At 39.2% G+C, this 19,508-nt stretch overlaps 1 protein-coding gene across 2 annotated transcripts in view; it reads right to left on the bottom strand.

The window, feature by feature from the left end:
* Ctu2 (Cytosolic thiouridylase subunit 2) overlaps nt 1–19,508 on the bottom strand; it is a 127,351-nt gene that overhangs the window by 66,036 nt on the left and 41,807 nt on the right. The window contains exon 4 of one of the 2 annotated variants that reach the window (XM_067145516.2): nt 11,166–11,424. In XM_067145516.2, coding sequence (XP_067001617.2) covers nt 11,166–11,424 — 259 coding nt within the window. Of the gene's footprint in view, nt 1–11,165; nt 11,428–19,508 lie in introns of both variants that reach the window. The other variant, XM_067145513.2, reaches the window with a different exon arrangement.

The raw sequence follows: 19,508 nt of genomic DNA on the forward strand, positions 1-19,508 counted from the left end.
TTTTCGTTACCTGATGAGGATCTAGAACAACCCACATCAAAAAGAGTTTGTGATGCTTTGCACAATGTGCTGGCTCAGTCTATCTTAGTCTTCAGAAGTGTTTTCATGAGCATGCTTTAGTTTCCATGCAATATGAGTTTTAATTACCGTTGCAGATTTATGGTTTTTATATTGAAAGATCTAGTTTTCATACAATATAATTTTCATTATTGTTACTTTTTATTTTAACACTGAAGTTAGGGGACCACCACCACAGTAACCCTCATAGATTGAGCATAACTACAGAGTAATTAATGGTTTACAATTTTATCATTTTTATACACAATAAACGCACATTAAGACTAAACACTCTGGTTTTTTTCTCAGACTGGATCATACCCTCAAGTCGGCATAAGTGTAAAAATAGCCCTCATGCATTCTGTTTTCTATGTGGCTGTTGCATTCAACAACAAAGGCGCAATATTTCATCATTTGTCAGACGTGCTTATGAAACCTATTTTGAAACTGCAGTAGGTGACCATGACAAGAAATGGGCTCCGCATATTGTGTCTCATAACTGTGGGGAGATGCTTCGTGACTGGACAGAAGGAAAACAAAATAGCATGTTTTTTGGTGTTCCCAGTGTTTAGAGTAAACCAAAGAACCACAGCAGTAACTGCTATTTCTGCCTGGTCAATACCAGAGTATTGGCAAGCAAAACCGGAATAGTATTTATATATCCCAGTATTCCCTCAGCAATTCAACCCATCCCACACTAACCCGCGCTCCCGATTCCAGTTTTAAATGGTTTTCATTCAGTTGCTAACACAGAAAGTGAACATAGTGATCAATAGACTTTTCTTGAGATGCATGAGGAGATAATTGCAAAATCTGACAGATCTTCATCTCACCCAGCAGTTCAAATAATCTGAATTAAACGACTTAGTATGAGATCTGGGCCTCTCCAAGAAAGCACCAGGCTGCAAGAAAAGAATTTACTCACCGCTCAGCTAAAATTTCATATTTATGCTCAAAGTAAGTGATTTTACTCCTTCACAATTTGAAACTGTATGCATAACTGTACGCCATTGCATGTTTTTGTGTTTATAAGTGACATATTATCACCACGAAGTGAATAAGATAATATCCCACATTTGTAAGTCGAGATAAATATATATTATTTCATTGATTGTATACATTTTTACTACAGTGTGTGCCTAAATATGGCATCTTCATTGGTGATGAAGTAGTGCAAAATTTGTTGGAAGATGAAAGTCGTGGATCTGACTGACGATATTGAGAATGAACCAACAGATTCCGAGTCAAATTCAGAATGTGTATCAGCTATTTCTTACCATCAAATACTGGAAAGTGAAAGTGATAACATGCATGCCGTACAGCAACCTATCATAATAACACGGCCTAAAGTCACACCTCCTGAGTAAGGCATGCCAATACACTTTCCCTAGTATCTTCAAGAACATGCCTTTCAGAGTGATGAAGCTTTTGCTAGTGTTTTACAGATACATTATAGACAATCTGTGTATCTCAGTTTGTTTGTGACATGTTTCAGTTTTTTAAATTATTATTTTGAATTTATGAATTATTCATTTTGAACAGACTGTACATTTTTCTAATCAAAACATTTATGCAATTTCGGGTCAACACGACTATCCTCAGTGTATTAGTTTTACATACATATATAAAACTTCATAGATTTATTTCACTCCTTGTGGATATTTTGTGTTTTATTTAGACAAGTACAAGCTGCCAAATATGGTTGCCACAACAAGATTTAACACTGCCAATTCTATGGTTAAAGATGACAAAAGCTCTTGATGGTAGTTTATTTTAACTGCCTCCCAACACACCTTAGTCTATAGGCTGACAAATAACTGAAACATTTGGCAGTAGAAACAATGATTTTATTTCTTCATCTTGAAGTCCTGTATGGAATTTTAGTCAAATTTCTTTTTACAAAGGTGTCAGATAAAACAGAACGCCGGAAAAGCGATTTACGAATCTTTTATTGCCATACATTTTCAGAGACTCTAGTATTGGAATTTTGTGGTGAAAGTAAGTTTTACTACTGACAGGTCTATAAGCATTTGTACAAGCCAATAAACTCTAACTGTAACTGTCTATTTCACAACCCAGGGCCCTGTTTCATAAAACATCTTTCACTAATATTATTACTACCAATAATATTTAACTAACAATATTAGTACCGTATTATGTTTCATAGAGTTATTAGCTAATAATATTAGTAATTAGTTTTTGAGTCAAAATTATTAGTAGATATTCCTATTAATATTAGTAAATTGTTTCATAGACAACATGACTAATCAAAGTTACTCATATTATTGGGATTATTTCCATGAGTGTATTTTCACTCATAATTCATGTTATTAGTGAAACCAAAGTGAGTGGTATTTAAATATTTTGGCATAAAATTGTGAAGATCACTGAAATGGTCGACTAATTCAAATAGTGATGAGGAATGAGTGTAGGTATTCACAGTCCAATAAATGTTACATCAAAAACAGCCTGTCCTGGCATGTAACAAACATATGAATACAATGGAAGATTTAGGTTATATTACAGAACTTTTGAGTATTTGCTTGATAGGATTGGTAATAGAGTGTTCCACTGCAAGGAATGAAGCATACCTTCAAAACAGCAGCTTCACATTGCACTCCACAAGTTGGTAGTGATACACAGTATCATTGTGTTTCTCTAGTGCAGTTCTGCTCGGACAATCCAGCTATCCTTTAAAATCTTGGCTTATATCACCAGTAAGCCAAGATGATGATCGTGATGATTATTGTTTTAAGAGGAAGTAGGCTACAACTAGGCAACCGTCATCTACAATAATACTAATCAGATAGGAAAATGGAAAGGATCCGACATTTCAAAGAATGAAAGTATCGGCCAAAGAAAGAGAAGGGCCACGAAAGGCATGAAAATTAAAGACTCTCTTGGCCTCACAACCTAATGCCTCCAGGGTCGGAAAAGAACAAGAGCTGAACAAGGAAGGTTATAAGGGTAGATGAAAGTGAGGAGTGTGGCACAAGTAAGTGGAAGCAATGGCAGGACTCATCTCAGTGCCTTGTGGTCGCCAACCCACACTTACAAGTTGAGAGCCTTGGGACCCCTTTTAGTCACCTCTTAGGACAGGCAGGGGATACCGTGGCTGTTATTCAACTGCCCCCACAAAAAGGGGGTAGTAAACAAAGATTTTGCTAGTCCATCTCAACAGAGATTTTTAAGAGCACTTAAAATAAAAAAAGTAAAAAGCACAAGGAGGGTTATAGTGTGCAAAAGGCTGTGAATAGTTGATGCTTTAACTCAATCACTTTCCACAAACAAACATTATTTTCACTTCTTTTATCCATTCTCATATGTATCAAAGTCACAACAACGAAAATATCAAGTGAGCCTCTCGAACATGTGGATTAATAGTTGGCTGTAGCCAAGCACTAGCTTACTGATAGGAACAAGCCCAAACCAAGAACATTTGCAACAAACCGATTCTAACCTCCATTTTTATCAGGTGACTAATAAACTAATATTATGAGTGAAGATATTTTATTACTCATGTGTAAATCTTTATGAAACAGAATTTGGTTAACTATTAATTATTATTATGAGTTCTAATATAATAATAATAATAATAATAATAATAATAATTGTGTGTGGCTATTTCTAGCCAGGTGAAGCCCTTGTGAGGCAGACCCTCCGATGAGGGTGGGCTGCATCTGCCATGTGTAGGTAACTGCGTGTTATTGTGGCGGAGGATAGTGTTATGTGTGGTGTGTGAGTTGCGGGGATGTTGGGGGCTGCATAAACACCCAGCCCCCGAGCCAAGGGAATTAACCATTTAAGGTTAATATCTCTGACCTGGCCGGAAACTGAACCCGGGATACGTGTGACCGAAGGCCAGCATGCTAACCATTTAGCCCACGGTGCTGGACAGCTCTAATATTATTAGGTAACACTAGTTTTATGAAACAGGGCCCAGAGTAGGAAAAGCAAGCATCCTCCCAACAAAGATACATAGTCAGTCAGACTCTTGCATGGCTACTTACAAGTGGCTGACACAGTATCTCTCACAGCCAGACAGCAAGTTTGGTATTACCAGGGCACTAGGAAAGTTTTGTAATGTGAGTGAACACTTTTCAAAATAATTCCTACCACACTCAATACACTTCTTCATACATCGAAACCAGTCACTGAACCAACTCCGCCACTTTTCTTCGGTTACATTTTCACACTCTTGTTCCCATGCTGCCAGAAGCTCCTCGTTGGATGCAAAACGCCACCATTTCAGCTTCATCTTCACTTCTGGGAAGAGTGCGAAGTCACATGGGGCAAGATCAGGACTGTCTGGAGGGCGATCAAGCACAGTCAACGCTGATCTAGCAAGAAAATCCATTGTTACATTAGCACGATGTGCTGGAGCATTGTCGCGATGCAAGAGCCAAGTGTTCAGTTGTGACCTTGGACGGATCTGCTTGAGAGCCTGGATGACCTGAGGCAGACAAGTCTCACTGTACTACTTCGCAGTAACTGTCCTTTGTATTTCTAGCACTCCCCGAGTCAGGATGCAACGTTTAGTGAAGAATACTGCAATCATCCTTTTCTTCATGGACCTTGACTTTCGCACAGTCACAGGAGTATCCTCATCTCCAAACAGCCACACCTTGTTCTGGGATTTTGTTAGGACATCGTAATAATAAAGCCAAGTTTCATCACCTGTAACGATGCTATTGACGTTACGCGAAGTCCCATTTTCAAGCTGTTTTAGCATTTCTCGGCACCATTTTACTCGATGTGCCCTTTGTTCCTCTGAAAGTGAAAGGTGCACCCAAAGGGAACAAACCTTTGTAACACGGAGATGGTCATGTAGAATTGAATGAATAGCTGTGCAGGGATGTGGAGGGTCTCTTCTACCTGCCGATGTGTCAACAGCCTCTCTTGCTGCAACATTTTCCTGACAACTTTAATGTTTTCCCCAGTCACTGATTCAGACGATCGCCCAGAACGAGGATCGTCTTCAACCCCAAAATTTCCCCTCTGGAACTCTTTGTACCAGCGGAAAATTGTTGACCGATGTGGCCAGCCTTTCCCCAGCACAGAAGTCATTTCCTCCAGGCACTGGTTAACAGTTAATCCACAAGCAAAATTGTAGCGGATAACTGCACGATATTTACCTTTAGCCACTGACATCTTAACCTGCTTTCAATCCCACTGCCTGGTAATAACTGGTGTGAAGGTCACGCCTTGCTGTCTTTTAGACCAGTTTTCACCCCTCTTTTCATCCCACACCATAACAGGGGTGTCCAGCCAACCGTTTTTGCGTATTGCAAAACTTTCCTAGTACCTTTGTATTTAAGTACAACAAGCACTTTTCAGTGAAAGTGGCTGAGTAGTTAGCAACAACCAATCCCAATAGAGTTGGTTTGCACTGAAGCCCATTTAAATGTGAGAGACCTATGTTGGTAGGTTTATTATGCCATTAAAAATTCCCTTTACATGACAAAATTCCGAACTCCAGTATATTTTAAGACTAATAACAAATATGTGGCCTCAACTGCTGTGTGCCGTCATTTTGATTTGATGCCATTTAGGTTTTCTATATGCAACATTTCATTGGACACGTGTGAACTTCGCAGCTACAAGATAGCTCAAGAAAGTGGGTTTATATTGTGAAGGTACTTACTGAAACAGGTTTGTATGGTTATTTTAAGCTCCATTGTATGGTAGATGTGTTTGTTTACAATTGGAACAACAGAATATCAAGTGAAATATTGTACAACTTGTGGTGAAATAATCTTTTTGTGAGCAGCCATCTTGCCAAAGATCAAAATCACGCAGAAATAGCACTGCAGTAGATAGACAATCGTTTTCTAGTGCAAGCGCTCCTAGTGCTCACTCAAAACACCATCACCTCGGTTCAAGTCACGGCTAATTAGACTCCCTCATCGGCATGATGGCAGAAGCAGAGATTCAGTGTGATACAGTGGAACTGTCTGGAGTATCAAGGGAAAGCATCCACAATGGCAGAAACGGTAGGAGTAATGACTTAAATTGACCGATGATATCATTCGGCAGATGACGGAGAATCAGTATGAAGAAGAGGTGCATCTTGAAACTGCAAGATCACTTTTGAAGAACATCCTGGCTATTCCTCTTAAGAATCTAAAAATGGAAATAAAAAATGGCCTCATGAAGTTGGAAGAAGCATTAGAGGATGGAGCAACATGTAGGATGTTGTGGAATAAATCTACAGAAGAACCTAAAACAGAGATCAAATGCCACAGAAAACAAGGAAGTGTCCATAACATCACCAGTGATAAATGACATGGAGGAAGACCAAGGAAAATGGGAAGAGTTTCTAGCTAAGAAAAAGAGAAGGAAGTGTGAGGATAGGAAGAACGAAGATATTCCAACGAAACGATCTTGAAGGTACAGCGGTTAGCGAGAGTGGAAAATGACCTTATTCTAAATCAAGGAGTGAACGGTAAGACTTTCGCTGATGTTTTGAAGGATATCAGGAACAGGGTGAAGTCAGAAGACAGTGGATCAGGCATCCGATCTATCTGCAAAACAAGAGCTGGGGCTGTTCTTAAATTCAATAAAACAACACAGATTGGAAACAGGGAGATATTCAGTAAATCTCTGAGACACGCCCTTGGACAAGATGCCGATGTAAAGGCTTTAATTCCCCGAACTACACTGGAGATTCGAGACATGGATGGCGTCACTCCCGCTGCAGATGTGGAGGAAGCTGTAAGACGAGATTCTGGTAATCCCCATGGAGAGCTGATCAGTCACAAAACCAAACAGCTGGGGACAGAAACTTGCCATCTTCGAAACTAAAGATGAGGATGCTCAGAAACTACTGGAAGCAGGAAGATTGAAAATAGGATGGCTAAACTGCAGAGTATGTGTTAGAACCATGTTTCCTCGCTGCTTTTGATGCCTATCATATGGACACCTGGCAAGAAACTGCACAGGCCCTGACAGAAGTAAGTTGTCTTTTAAGTGTGGAGAATCTGGTCACAAGGCAGTAGACTGCAAAAGGAATAATCCGCGATGCATGCTTTGTAGAGACAAAGGTGTCAATGAAGCTAAACGAAATCATGTTCCTGGATCGGGTGCATACACAATATTTCATGAAGCTCTTGAAAAGGCCAAAAATCACAGCAAATGACGCGAATCCTTCAAGCAAAATGCACAGGAGTCAAACAGCTAACGACCTTAAGACACAGCTGATTTATGAGATGGAACCAGACATTGTTATTATTAGTGAACCATATCAAGAGAGGGATCATCCAGGGTGGTTTGTAGATAATCTTGGAACAGCTGCAATTTGGATAGAAGAACTAGAAAAATTTCCAGTAACAGAGCACGGATGTGAAGATGGTTTTGTTTCGGTACAGACTGGGGGAATCACTATTGTAAGCTGTTATTTTACACCAAATGAATCTGTTCCCAACTTTCAAATGAAAGTTGATGGCCTTGAAGATGCATTACGCGGAATGGAAAACAGACTAGTGATCGCTGATGATTTTAATGCTCAAGCGTTGGAATGGGGCATGCCACAAACAGATTCCAGAGGACAACATATAATGGAGATGGCAGCCAGAACAGGTTTGGTGATCAACAACATTGGAAATGTGTCAACATGTCGGGAAACAATACCAGATGTAACCTTCTCATCGGAGGACAATGGGCCTAAGATTACTAAATGGCAAGTGATCGAGAACTATACGGGGAGTCATCACCAATATATCACTTTTTGACTGCTCCAGGAAGCTCCTCAAGTAAGAAACATATTGCACAGGCCAGCATGGTGGAACATAGCCGGTATCAACAAGGAAAAGTTTCTTGATGTAATACAGAATGGAATGGAGAACATAACAGAAAAATGTTTTGGCTGTAGAGGGAAAGAAGCAGCTGGTATACGTGTTGAACTCACCATGCAGCTAATCCAGCAAGCATGCAATGTCTCAATGTCCCGAAAGAGACCACGAGCTAGCAAGCGCCCAGCATACTGGTGGATGGAAGAGATTGCTGAACTGAGAAGGAATTGTCTGCGACTTCGACGCAGGGCTCAGAGGATGAGAGGCAGTCCAGAGAATACCTCAGTCTCAGCAGAGTACAAGTCAGCGAAGAAGGAACTCCGCAGTGCAATTAGAAAGAGTAAAGCAGATAAATGGTGGTCACTGGCTAAGGAAGTAGATGATGATCCATCAGGACTAGGTTACGAGATTGTAATGAAGAAACTCTAGACATTTTCAACCCCGAGCATGGATCTGCAAACAATTAAAGAAATTGTGGATACACTATTCCCCGACCATCCAGAGAGGATTGACAGTGACGAAAAAGAACTGGATGATAAACCCCTCTTCACAATAGAACTGAATAGAGCTATTAGCTCTCTTAGAAACAAGGAGACTCCAGAAGCAGATGGTATACCTGCAGAAGTGCTAAAGATAATATCAGAATTCTGTCCAGAACTGCTGCTGAATATGTACAATCACTGCCTGCAAGCGGGTGTTTTTAGTCCCTGACGGAAAATGGCCCGATTGGTTTTGATCAGCAAAGGGAAACCTGGTGGTTATATACCTTTATGAATGTTGGACACAGCTGGAAAAGGCCAGGAAAAACTTCTACAGTCCATAATTATCTCATCAGTTCAGCTAATAGGGGATTTATCTGTTTGCCAGCATGGGTTTCAGAGAGGGCACTGGAAGATGGATGCAGTGTGGGAGGTGGTGAATACAGCAGAAAGAGCACAAAAGGGCAACCATCATTTCCGTAAAAAGACACTTCTTGTGACCCTGGATGTGAAGAATGCTTTTAATTCGGCAAGCTGGAGCGACATGTTGGAAGCTTTTAAAGAAACTTTCAAGCTACCAAAGTATCTTATGCATATAATGACAGACTACTTCAAGGATCGTCCTCTGCTGTATGATACAGAAGATGGACAAAGGACAAAACGACTGACAGCTGGTTCTTTGGAACATCGTGTATGTTGGCTTGTTACGTTTGGAGATGCCAGAGAACACGAAGCTTGTGGGCTACGCTAATGATGTGGCCGCCTTGATAGTGGCTCGTAATGTTGAGATGGCTCAAATCAAACTGAATTGGGTGATGTGGAGCATAAAAGAATGGATGATGAGTCACGGGCTAACACTAGCAGAACACAAAATGGAGATAGTTCTTTTATAAGTTTCATGATAATTGGTCTGTACTGAACTGCGATTGCAATAATAGTTGAATATTTTATTTAGGGGTCCTCCTTTTCAATACAAAGTTGTGCAAAATGTCACATTACATTTCCTTTAGGACTAGTTTCAACCTAACTGTAAGCCATCATCAGCCATAACACAAAAAACAAAATTACATTGAATTATCCAAAACAATGTACAGAACCAATGTCGTTAAAATGTGTATAACTCTTGGGAATTAAAAACTGAGACTATTGGGAATTATAAATTAAGACTAGTTACCTGAATGCATTCTGTTAAAAGTTCAAGTGATTCAAGACTTAATGTAGTGGCAATAACATTTAAAAAGTTTAAACTATATACATAGCATGTATGCTTCTAGGCACTACAATGGAATACAGTCAATTAAAGTTGTTTCAGATGAAGGTTCTTTATGCTGATTAAGATTAACACATAGAAGTTGAACTACGGTTGGCACTTTACAAGTGTTGCATTCTGTTAAAGAGTTCAATGGAGCCAACGTCAAGTTGTATTCATAAAGACATTAAAGATAAAATAATTAAACAGTGTACATAAACACGTAATTGTAAAGGTGAACCCATAACCAAAATATTCAACTATTATTGATAATTCTTTAGACGAGGAAAAGGATCGAGACTCTTGGGCCAATGACTGTTGGAGAGTTAGTGATTGAAATGTCTACAAGCACAAAATATCTAGGAGTGACACTTGACTCCAAGCTCACATTCTGGAATCATATTCAGAGAGCGACAGATAAGGCAGTAAAATACAGGACTGCACTTAGTAGACTGATGAGAAATATTAAAGGTCCGAAATCCAGTAAACGACACCTTCTCATGTCGACAGTACAGTCAGCGCTCCTGTATAGCTCTGTAATTTGGGCTGAATCCTTGAGATTTGCTTGGTATCGGAGATGAATAGCTGTTGTACAACGGAGAGCAGCTTTACGTATTGCATGTGCATAACAGCATGGTTTCTGAACCTGCAATCCTCACGGTGGCATCATTAGCCCCAAAAGATCTGCTTGCATTGGAGCAACAAGAAATCTACCCAAGGAGAGCTGGGAAGGAAATGTGCAAGGAAGCGTGCCTTCAGTCAATGGATGAGGCGATGGCAACTCAGATGGGAAAGTGACCTTCGGGGTAAATGGACCAGGCGACTGATGCCATGCTTGCATATCTGGGTTGAAAGGGTTCATGGTGAAGTCAACTATTACCTCGCACAGCTTCTAACAGGACATGGATATTTACGGAAATTCCTGCATTGAGTGGGTAGAGTGAGTGATGCAGCATGCATATACTGTGACGACATTGATGATGCACTTTACACCTTCTTTGTGTGCGGCCATGGGATGATAAAGAGAAGAAGTGTGGAAACTGAATTGGGAGAAATGACACCAGATAATATTATTTCTGTGATAGTACAAAACCAGGAATCCTGGGATCGTGTCGCAGCGTATGTGGAGGATGTCCTTCGTCAGAAGAAGAGGGATTTGGAAGCGTATGAACGTCCGTAAAGGAGGGAGAAAGAAAGAAGTCGGAAAGACTAAGTAAGCACGACATCATCCTGAAGTAAAGTGAGAGCGGTTCCGGGATGATGATACACAATGTGGGAAAAGGGTGTGTGGTCTTTAGTGGGTAAGAATTCCACACACTTGTGGAGTGCGGACCCTTCACAAGTGTCTCTTGAAGATTTTCCACAGTCCCTCGTTAAAATATATTATTATTATTATTATTACATTCATTCAGATTACATTAAATCTGCCATTTAAGGTAATCTTAATTTATAACTCTACTGTACCACATCGCTCACAGCCTAGAATCTGTATCTGGGAAGCACTGTCACACAATATACACAGGAACTGCAGGAATTAAAATATGATCCATATCATATAAGACTAAAATAAAATAAAAAATACCGTTCTACCTTAACTTCTGTACAAGATCATCCCTCGATGTCAAACTCTGGACATCAGCAATCAAATTTCTTAACTTTGCATCTCCTTCCTCATTTAACTCCAAATTTGTATCATTATCAGCGTTAACATACAGCTGGGAATTCATTTCACTTATTAAACTTTTATCCAAACTGGAAACATAAGTAGGTATTCCAAATGACAGAATTTGTCTGACAATGTCACTGCAGAGTCTCTTTCGCTGATCAGATGTTTGATCAAGTACAGCACCTTCTGAAACATGTACAAAAGGATTCTCTTCAAATGTTTATATAAGATTTGCAAGACATAACTAAACTAAAATATATTTGGTCATTGTAATTTGTTTTAACATCAGACAATAACAATATACAGTAAGCTTATGAGTTTCTTCTTTAACACATTGGAGACGGCCTTATTTGAATGTGCTACCCTAAAGAAATTGCAGGATTTTTAATAGTTTTTGAAATTTTTTCAATGCTAGTGTAAGCCATGATTACAACACGTTTTGGCATATTTAAAAAAATCACATTTTCTTCTACACAAAAATGAGTTTTATCACAATAGTGCAGCAACATTTAAATATAAATTTATGAAAATAATTTTTACAAGCGAAAAAAAAATCTGACGCAGCTATGGATACCAGTTCAGTTAATATTTCAAAATCTGTCTAGTATTGTGGATACATCTACTGAAACATACTAATAGAGATTCTAACCTAATTGGACAATTGGCACCGGTATCCTTGTTTACAACCAGGAATTTGTTTTCCCACTGTTCCTTGTTTGACGACCGAGTTGCGTCGAGTTGCTGCAGGTTGTCGTCTGTACACGAGAAACACCCACAATCTTAGGAAGCGATAAAAAACCGTATTACAGAACCCACTTCAGAAAGCGGCATAAAACTACATTAAACTTCATACCAATTTGAAATTAGCTCATTATCTACATTTACTTGCCTGAAGCGCCAAATCATCATGTTTACTTAGTGTATAATTGTTATCCTCATCCTCATTTTCAGAACTCGTGTCTTCCATAAGAACATCCATTATGGATTCGTTGTAGAAATTTTGTACAGTTGAATTAGACATGCTAAATATTCACAAGAATTACACAAACAAGCCTGCCTCTCGAACACACGCTCTTCCTGTCCGTGTGTACTGTACGTACTTTCCAGCCCATTTCCAGCTGAGGGTCAACGATGACGCAGCCCCAGGATATGTAAGAACGTGGCTGAGTTATCAATGCCCTGAAAGAAGAGCTCCCAACTTATGCCCATAACTAGTATATTTTATGCTTATAGAAACATTCAACAGTATCCTAGTGAAGTCACAGCTCTCTGAAAGGGCAGCTATTTTTTTTAGCTACAGTGAAAACGTGCCTGTAGATTCTCCGGGTCCCGTCAGCAGCAATGAAACAGCACGCCCGTAGTTTCTCTGAGCGGAGTCTCCAATGTGTTAACACCCGTTTAACACCACACTAAGCTCACACAGGTTATCTATCAGTGATGACAAGTTAGGAAAAGGCTAGATCTGGAAAAGAAGCTGTGTGAAAATAGGAAACTATGGAAAATCATCTTCTGAGCTGCCAACAGCGAGGCTCACCCCCCAGCATCTTGCCATACCACAAAAGCAACTTGCTCACTAAGCTCAAGATTCTTAGGAATGAATGAATGAGATATTCTTATGGAGAAAAATTTAGCTTAGAAGATTGTTGTGTACAATTACTTATGAAACAATCCCAATATTGGAAACGATACAAAAAGGAGCCAGTAGGATAAGCAACTAAGTTCTATTTCTTCTTTTCCTTTTCCTACATTACAGTTACATGCATGGCAATTTATAACCTAACAATCTTTCAGCCTTGCTCATAAATGTTCACAGAGATCTTTTGTCTGGAACTTGTTCTTCAGATTGTCCTCTTTCCTGATCCTAAGCTACTTGGCTCTCTCCAACAAAGTCAAGGTATACCGTAACATTCTTTCCCATATTTAGAATATGATGTAGTAAACCCTCATTTAAAACTATGGCCAAAGTATTTCAACAGTTACGTCTAATCTGCCAACAATATTTTATGATGAACCTGAGTGAAAAAGCATATGAGCACTAATAATTAAAAATTTAGATCTGCTACAATATTCTAATGGTTGGTCAAATATATTTCAATGAAATAAATATTTACACACCAAGAAGATTTAAACAAAATTTTATTGATATGATGGTACAAACGCAGAAAGAAGTGACTGCAATATTAATGCATCAAAATCAATACTCCCCCTCATCTGCAGCGCGGAATGACGTTATCTTCAGTAGGCCTCATCATAAGAACTAGAGAGGGAATATATGCACTGATGCAATCAAGAATGGAAGCAAGCAGATGCAATATGTTATTCTGCACCAGGTTCGTGTACAGTTCTTGCAAATTATACCCCAAGCATAAACACTTCAACACAGAGGAAGCTAGTGTCTCCTCTGGTTCCACGAATGTTCAATGGATTACTAATCAGGTGATCGGAAAGGCCAAGGGAATACTGAAATACTTCATCTGTCCCAAAATTAGTCGCATTACTTCAACGGGTGTATTTGCTCTACAAACAAAGGGAAGGGAAAACATAATCACAGACCTTAATCTGAGGAGGTTTATTAATATATTACATGCACTGTGAACTGTGGATAATATCCACACATCTTTACTAGGTACATTTAGCTGCTGGTTGATTCAGTACGGAACATGATTTACACAAGTAAAGTTTGAGTGATCTCACAGTGTGCTGGCATTCAGTTGTCTTGGTTTACTGTTTTGTTGTGGTTTTTGTGGCTGCAGGAGGATAGTGTTTACACAATGGAAAGAACAGTGAAAATATAGATGATGATAAACAGCGGCCTATTTATAATAACTTACTTCGTGCTAGCATTAATGGTGGCTTACAAAAAGGTCTGATAAATCTTATCATAGCTTGGGTTGAAAGGCTCAGTCCTAAAAGGACTAAACACTGGTAATTATGAAACTATGTTCAACAGGCTTGATTGAGGAGTCTATGTTGAAAGAATATGTTGAGATAGAAATCGCAAAGAAACCTAGATTAAATGACACGATGCAGAAATGAACTACTCACTCCCTGCTAGCCCAGCTGGATGCACTGTGACCTGCTGTCGCGTTTGTGTTTGACCAATCGCTATGCAACCGTGATGGCTGGGGAGCAGCCTTATTGAGGAGAGGCAGAGGAAGAATGGAGGGAGGGACAGGTGTAGATGGGGCAAGAGTAGAGCTAGAAATTTGCATGGTAATATTTGCATTAGAATATTAATATCTCCCTTCTATGATTTTAAATAATTCATCAAAAAGGATATTGTATTTTTCCAAAATTTCATTCAGATTTCCTACTGAGTTGAATCATTGATCAAGGAGAATAAAAATACGTAGATCAAGTCATAAGTCATGGCAACTATTTTTTTTCTCGCGAACAGGAGTTAACACGGAAAATCTAAGATATGCAATTGGAAACGTATGATATGTACTTGTGTATGATGCCACTAGATGGTGTATGTAAACAACAGTGTGGGTCTAAGCATGCCCCCAAGTTCAGTGTGTGAGTGAGAGCATCACAAATTGAAGTCAACAAGCAGAAGCAAAGATCGTTTATTAAAATAGCAGTTCTCTGCGGCAGAAATGCACGCCAATGTCATGCAGAACTGCGGGAAACATTAGATGTGCATGCCATGCCCTATAGAACAGTGGCGAGGTGGATGGAGACGTTCAACAAAGAGGACATCGAAACAGCATTTCGGAGAGAGGAGTCACACATTAGCGATACACATGCAGCAAATGGTATTCAGCGCCTGCCCCACCACTGGCAACGCACAGTGGAAACCTTGGGTGATTATTTTGAAGGTCTGTAACCAGTGGAGACCTGTCCTTTGTACATAGTCTTGTGTATTTGCTGTCTATACCATAATAAAACACAATGTTTACCAATGGCCTGTGTTCTGTCACTTTCCTACGAGAATCTCCTGAAGTCAGAATTTGTCTTCAGGCACTATGCATAAGTACATGCCCTATATTTCCAACTGCATATCTTAGATTTTCCATGCTGTCTCCTGTTCAAAAAAAAAAAAAAATAGTTTCCATGACTTATGACTAGACCCTCGTATTTTCATAAATGTTTAAAGAGGATGCCTTTGTTATCAATGCGTAAAATGCTAAGATCCTGCCATCATCATCATCATCATCATCATCATCATCATCATCATCTTTCATTTCCCATTTCCAGCTTCCCGGGTCAGGTTGTGAATCACGGACCACCATTGCTGCCTGTCTCTCTACCACTCTTCTCCTTTTTTAAGTACATCTTCTGGTTTTCCTCCCCTCTTCTCTATGAACTCCCACACTGAATCTGTCCACCTCTTTCGGGGTCTTCCTCGTTGTCTCTTTCCTGTTAACTTCTCTGGAAAAGCTGTTTTTGGCACTCTCTGTTCTCCCACTCACATCATATGCCCATACCACTTTAGCTTTCTTGTTTCTATCCTGCCATAAGGAAGAAAAAGAAGGTTAAAATCTGTCATGTAGGCGCTGACGGCAGAAAATCTATTGTATTTCTAGGCATTAAAGTGTTCTTGGTATCTGGTAGTGAAACTTCTACCAGTCTGGCCTAGATAGCTAGCTTCACACTGACAGCATTAGAGTTTATGAACTCCGGAGTTCTGGAATTTATTAGTAATATTAATGCATGTGTGTTGTGAATTGGTATTGTTTGTCCTAATTGATACAAGTTGTCCTAAAGTCTACGTTGTTATTTTGCTTTCTGAAAATATTAGTAACTAGCAAAGTAACCATGCTTTGCTATGGTTTAAATTGAAAGTTATTATTCAAAGTTTTACATTTTTATGTGTCCACTGTCGACTGAGCCTGTGAAACACATTCTCAGTTCGTACGTCAAACAATTTTAGAAGAATGATTATTTATATTCGGATCTAACACTCATTTGAACCCAGTACAGAAGAATTGTACTGTTTTAAACCCCATCTTACTGAACCTATGTCAAACAGTACTGGACAACTGAATGTTTCTTTTTAGGTTTTTTTTTAAGGGAGTGAATGTTTTCAAATATTTATTTAGGTTTTTTTTTAAGGGAGTGAATGTTTTCAAATATTTATTAAGATCTACGATATAGAAGACCACCCTGCATGTAAAATTTTAAGTTAGTGCCTGAAACGGATTTTGGAGGAATGGATATTGTATTTTTGAGAGTCAACCACCATCTAAACCCTGTAAGGGAGAAATATCGTTAACTATACCATATTTTACACCTGGGTTTGGAGGGATGAATAATTTTGTCATAAGTCTTCAACCCCCAGCCAAAATCCCTTAGCGATGTATTGTTTTAAGATCTGTTATTATTTAAAATCTAAAAAGTATAGGAGCAACCATCATGTGAAATTTTAACCTCGTAAGTCAAACAGTTTCAGAGATATGAATGTTTGTGTTTTTAGGTCTTACCCTCCCGTCAAAACCAATTAGGGGTGTATTATTTCAAGATATTTTTCTGTTTAAAATCTGAGATATATAGGAGCAACCGTCACGTGAAATTTCAAATTCATATGCCAAACGGTTTGAGAGAGAAATTAATATTTATGTCATCAGCTACCCCACCTCCCGCCCACTCACAGCGTAAGTCCCTTAGGGGTGTATTATTTTATTTTAAATTTATTACATATAGGAGCAACCATCATGTGAAATTTCAACCTCGTAAGTTAAAGAGTTTCAAAGATATTAATATTTATGTTTTCGGGCCTTACCCTCCAGTCAAAATACCTTAGGGGATGTATTATTTTAGGACCACTTGTTATTTAAAATCTGAAGACATACAGAGCAACCATTATGTTAAATTTCAAACATGTATGCCAAACGGTTTGAGACAAATGAATATTTACGTCATCAGTCACCCCATTTCAGTTGACAGCCCTTAGGAATGTATTTTTTTACTACCACATACAGGAGGAACCATCATGTGAAATTTTAACCTTGAATGTCAAATGGTTTCAGAGAAATGAATTTTTTTGATGTCATCAGCACCCCCTTCCAGATGAAACCCCTTAGGGGTGTATTACTTTTTGGCCGCATTTTATTCAAAATTTAAGATATATAGGAGAAACCATCACATGAAATTTTAACCTTGTATGTCCAACGGCTTCAGAAAAAGATTTTTTTGTGTGTGTATATTAACCCCCACTGAATTTTGTTTTTAAACTTGCATTATTTAACATCTAGCTGCTGAGATCTCAACTGCGCTAAAAGAAATAAAGTCAGGAAAAGCAGCCGGATTGGATGGAATATACCCAGAATTCCTTATACATTGTGGCCCCCGAACAACCGAATGGCTTGCCAAATTTTACAGCAATATCTTACATGTTAGACAACTACCATCAATACTCAAAAGAACAAAAATAGTAGCAATCCTTAAACCAGGAAAAAGTGGAGACAATGCAGAAGATTACAGACCCATAGCCCTTTTAAGTGTCTGCTACAAACTACTGGAGAGAGTAATATACAATAGAATCTCAGCCAAAATCCTAGAGCACATACCACTTGAACAAGCTGGCTTCAGACCAAGCCGCAGCTGTACCGACCAGGTATTAGCCCTAACCACCCATATTGAGAGGGGATTTCAAGATCGAAAGAAGACCGTAGCAGTGTTCGTAGATCTGTCATCAGCATATGACACAGTCTGGCGAAAAGGAATGATCCTCAAATTCCTGAAGTTAATCCCTTGTAAGACGCTTGCCACCCTGCTGAATAATATGTTGGCTAATAGAATGATTGAAGTACACCTACATGGCAACATAAGTAAAACTTACAAACTGGGTGATGGATTACCACAGGGATCGGTATTGGCCCCATTACTCTTCAACGTATATACAGCAGATCTACCTTCAACTAATGCTAGGAAGTTTATATACGCTGACGACATCTGTTTGGCAGCCCAGTCTAGTGATTTTGCTGGAACAGAAACCACACTCACTAAAGATCTCTGCAGAATTGATAATTATTTTAAAACCTGGCGACTGAAACCAAACATAACAAAAACAGAGGTCAGCTGCTTTCATTTGAGCAACAGACAAGCTAATTATGCCCCTCAGGTTCAATTCAGAGGTCATATACTGAAGTTCAATCCTCATCCAAAATATCTAGGCGTTACCTTGGATCGATCTTTGACTTACAGCGAACATGTACGCAAAACATCTGCCAAGATCAAAACCCGCAATAACATCCTGCACAAACTCACAGGAACAAGCTGGGGCCCATCTGCATCCACCCTCCAAACTACAGCACTTGCGTTAGTATACCCAGTAGCCGAATACTGCTGCCCAGTATGGCTCAACAGTGCCCATACAAAGATGATAGACACTCAGTTAAACGATACAATGAGGGCTATATCAGGAACCATCCAATCCACACCTTTGGAGTGGTTACCAGTTCTTTCAAATATTCCACCTCCTCATCTCCGAAGACAAATGGCACTGAAGAAAGAATGGGTTAAATGCTGTGACAATCCTCTTCTACCAATACATCAAGACTGCCTACGTGAAGATCTCAGGCTGAAATCTAGGAAACCTTCTTGGTTACTAGGAAAGAGGCTAGTCCAAGATGAATTTCATACTAACACTGCCTGGCGCTATGGGTGGGCAGCTTCAAACCCTGACAGATTAGGTCTAATTTCGGATCCAGTTATGCAACCTCCTGGTTTCAACTTACCCAGAAAAATCTGGTCATCACTTAATCGGATCAGAACTCAACATGGCAGATGCAACTTCTGGAAACACAAGTGGAAGATTACCAGCGATCCTTATTGCGACTGCTCTGATGTGCCTCAGACCGTTCAACATATCGTCACAGAGTGCCCACTCCGAAGATTCAGTGGGACAATAAAGGATATCCACGAGGCCAGTGATGAAGCTGTGAGTTGGCTAACAAAACTGGACATTCAGCTTTAGCAGCAATGCAGATATTGATGAGTTCAAATGTATAAATATAGTTAATAACCAAATTGTAACAATGTATCCTCATGCCATACGAAATAAATAAAATTTAACATCTAGTTCATAAAGGAGCAATCATTGAGTGATATTTCTATTTTGTTCGGGAAACAAATTTCAGAGTAATGTATATTTTGGTTTTCAGGGTTTTCCCCCCCGTTTAATAATAATAATAATAACGTTATTTGCTTTACGTCCCATTAACTACTCTTTTACAGTTTTCGGAGACACGGAGGTGCCGGAAGTTAGTCCCGCAGGAGTAGTTTTGCCTGGGCGATTATATACAAAAAGTGAGGACAATGAC

This window comes from Anabrus simplex, chromosome 4 (genome assembly GCF_040414725.1).
Source record: "Anabrus simplex isolate iqAnaSimp1 chromosome 4, ASM4041472v1, whole genome shotgun sequence".
Classification (NCBI taxonomy): domain Eukaryota; kingdom Metazoa; phylum Arthropoda; class Insecta; order Orthoptera; family Tettigoniidae; genus Anabrus; species Anabrus simplex.